This window comes from Penaeus vannamei, chromosome 6 (assembly GCF_042767895.1).
Source record: "Penaeus vannamei isolate JL-2024 chromosome 6, ASM4276789v1, whole genome shotgun sequence".
NCBI classification, from domain to species: domain Eukaryota; kingdom Metazoa; phylum Arthropoda; class Malacostraca; order Decapoda; family Penaeidae; genus Penaeus; species Penaeus vannamei.
Window position 1 is genome coordinate 39,272,514 of NC_091554.1, and position 2,500 is coordinate 39,275,013.

Below are 2,500 nucleotides of genomic sequence, written 5' to 3' on the forward strand. Positions count from 1 at the left end.
TTCTCATTTGTCTTTTCGTAAAACGCGTTGAATTAAAGGTTATCGAGTTTTTGCGCGAATGAAGTTACGAATGTCATATCATCCTTAATCCTCATAATATCATCAGGCTATGTAATCTATCGTGCGTTTCTCTACTTTCGTTCATCATGCAGCGTTGCTACTTTCACCTGTGCAAATCTTCGGAAACTTTTCCTCTTTTCCCTTATTGATTCTACCCTACAGCTATACAAAGGTGTTACAATATATTCCTTTTTGTAACGGTTTCGTGTACCGCTCAGGTATGTCGTATCATAAGTAAAAATATACTTACGTATATTCCAACGGCAATGTTCAAAAGAAAATAGGCTACAATGGCGAGGTAATCCCAGAGGATCAACGGGCCGCTCGCATCCTGACCCATCTTGGACGACGGCTCGCGGCTCACTGGCGGGAAAAATAAATCTGCGAGGGTTTGTCTACGCGTGTGTGTGTAGTTGCCAGGGATGGTACGATGGCATATACTAATTGCTTGCGTTTCTCTGCTTATTTACTGTGGTGGAATATTGGCGACAGTTGCTTACGTTAGAGACTTTGCGAAGGCATTAGCGAGAAACCTGAGCTTAAGCGTCTGGATCTGTTGAAAATAAATGCAATATTGTGATGAGGTAACTGGTCGTTGGAGGCGGGGTTAACAGGTCTTACACAAAACGACACGCCCAACGTGAGAAGGAAGGTTATGTAGCCTGCAGGTTTCGAAACGTTTTCGCGGAAGTCTTGGAAAGACGTATTTTGATTTTATGCACTTATATACATACATATATATATATATATATATATATATATATATATATATATATATATATATATATATATAATGTACATATACATACATATACATATATATATATATATATACATATGTATAATATAATATAAATATGCGTGTGTGTGTGTGCATATGTATGTTATGTATTTACACACACACACACACACATATAATATATATATATATATATATATATATATATATATATATATATATATATATATTATATAAGTCATTCCATGTCAATTCACTCAAAAAAAATTATGGGAATGGATATACAAGTAATTCTTAGTCAGAGAAGCCAAATTCCCAAATTTTAGCTCAATCGGACACGGTTCTCGAGGTATCGCCATTTTTGTTTTTCACTTTTTCGTGAAAATGGGTATGATCGCCAAATTTCAAATTCCTATACCTCTGTAACCACTAGTCCGATTTTCAAAAATAAAGTATATTTGTAAAGGGGAAAAGACAGGGAATAACAATATGACATATATTTTCTCTTTTGATTGAATTTATGTTTCATAACCTTTTGACCTATATTTTGACCTTGAAATGGACAATTTGTGACAATTGACCTTACAATAATTTTCAGTGGAAATTGTACTTCAGGATGTTCCTCACAACATATGAAAAAAAACTGGTGGTTATCTTTTTTGCTTTGGAGTGATATTAATTAGAAATTAGGATACCCATCACCAAAATTTTCATATCCTGTACGTTCTATTAAGTACCTTCCACATATCGGCAATATCTATTATCAGGTAAAAGTGACTGCTGGACCAATTTTAAACAATTCACTGTAAAAATATTGCCACCAATTTTCCACAGAATCTTTGTCAACAGGCCATTTAGAATACAAACTGGAAATTCTGGCAATGTCATCACGGGATATACTTTTTTGTGTGAATTGACATGGAATGATTGTGTATATACATATATACGTGCATACATACATATTCTTACATATATTATATATACATGCATTCATATACATATTTATATACGCAATATACGTATTTATATATATACATATATAAATACGTACACACACGCACACACACACACACACACACACACACACACACACACACACACACACACACACACACACACACACATATATATATATATATATATATATATATATATATATATATATATATATATATATATATATACATATATATGTGTGTGTGTGTGTGTATATATGTTGGCCTATGTGCATATATATATAAATATCTATGTATGTATATTTACGATCAGTCCATGTTAATTAACCTCCCCCCCCCAAAAAAAAATAATAATAAATAAATAAATGAAAAATAAAAAAATACAATATCACCCGTGACGACATTGCCAGAATTTCCAGCTTGTGTTTTAAATGGCCTATTGACAAAGAATAGCCTATAAGAAAAAGGTTCCTGTAGAAAATTGGAATGAAGGTTCAGTTGTAGCAACATAGAGTCTCAGAATCCGATTTGCTGCTGTTACTCACCGAGAATGAATGAGAGTTCCAGGCTGACGTAGTGCTAGATTGAACAAACACAAATCTAGATTACTTAACACATACCATACCTGGTGTCGTTGCTCGGTACTTAACCCCTCTGTATCAATATATGGCAGTCTACATTAAATATGGTAGATCGTATTCATGCTGACAAATGTGGAAAATGTATGAATGAGAATGGATATCTT

At 33.4% G+C, this 2,500-nt stretch overlaps 1 protein-coding gene across 1 annotated transcript in view; it reads right to left on the reverse strand.

The window, feature by feature from the left end:
* Positions 1-434, reverse strand: part of LOC113824820 (sodium/mannose cotransporter SLC5A10) — a 14,374-nt gene extending 13,940 nt beyond the window's left edge. Inside the window, exon 1 of the mRNA XM_027377609.2 lies at positions 311-434. Within this exon, the coding sequence (XP_027233410.2) occupies positions 311-400 (90 nt within the window). The 5' untranslated portion in view covers positions 401-434. The remainder of the gene's footprint in view (positions 1-310) is intronic.
* Between the last annotated feature and the right edge of the window lie 2,066 nt (positions 435-2,500).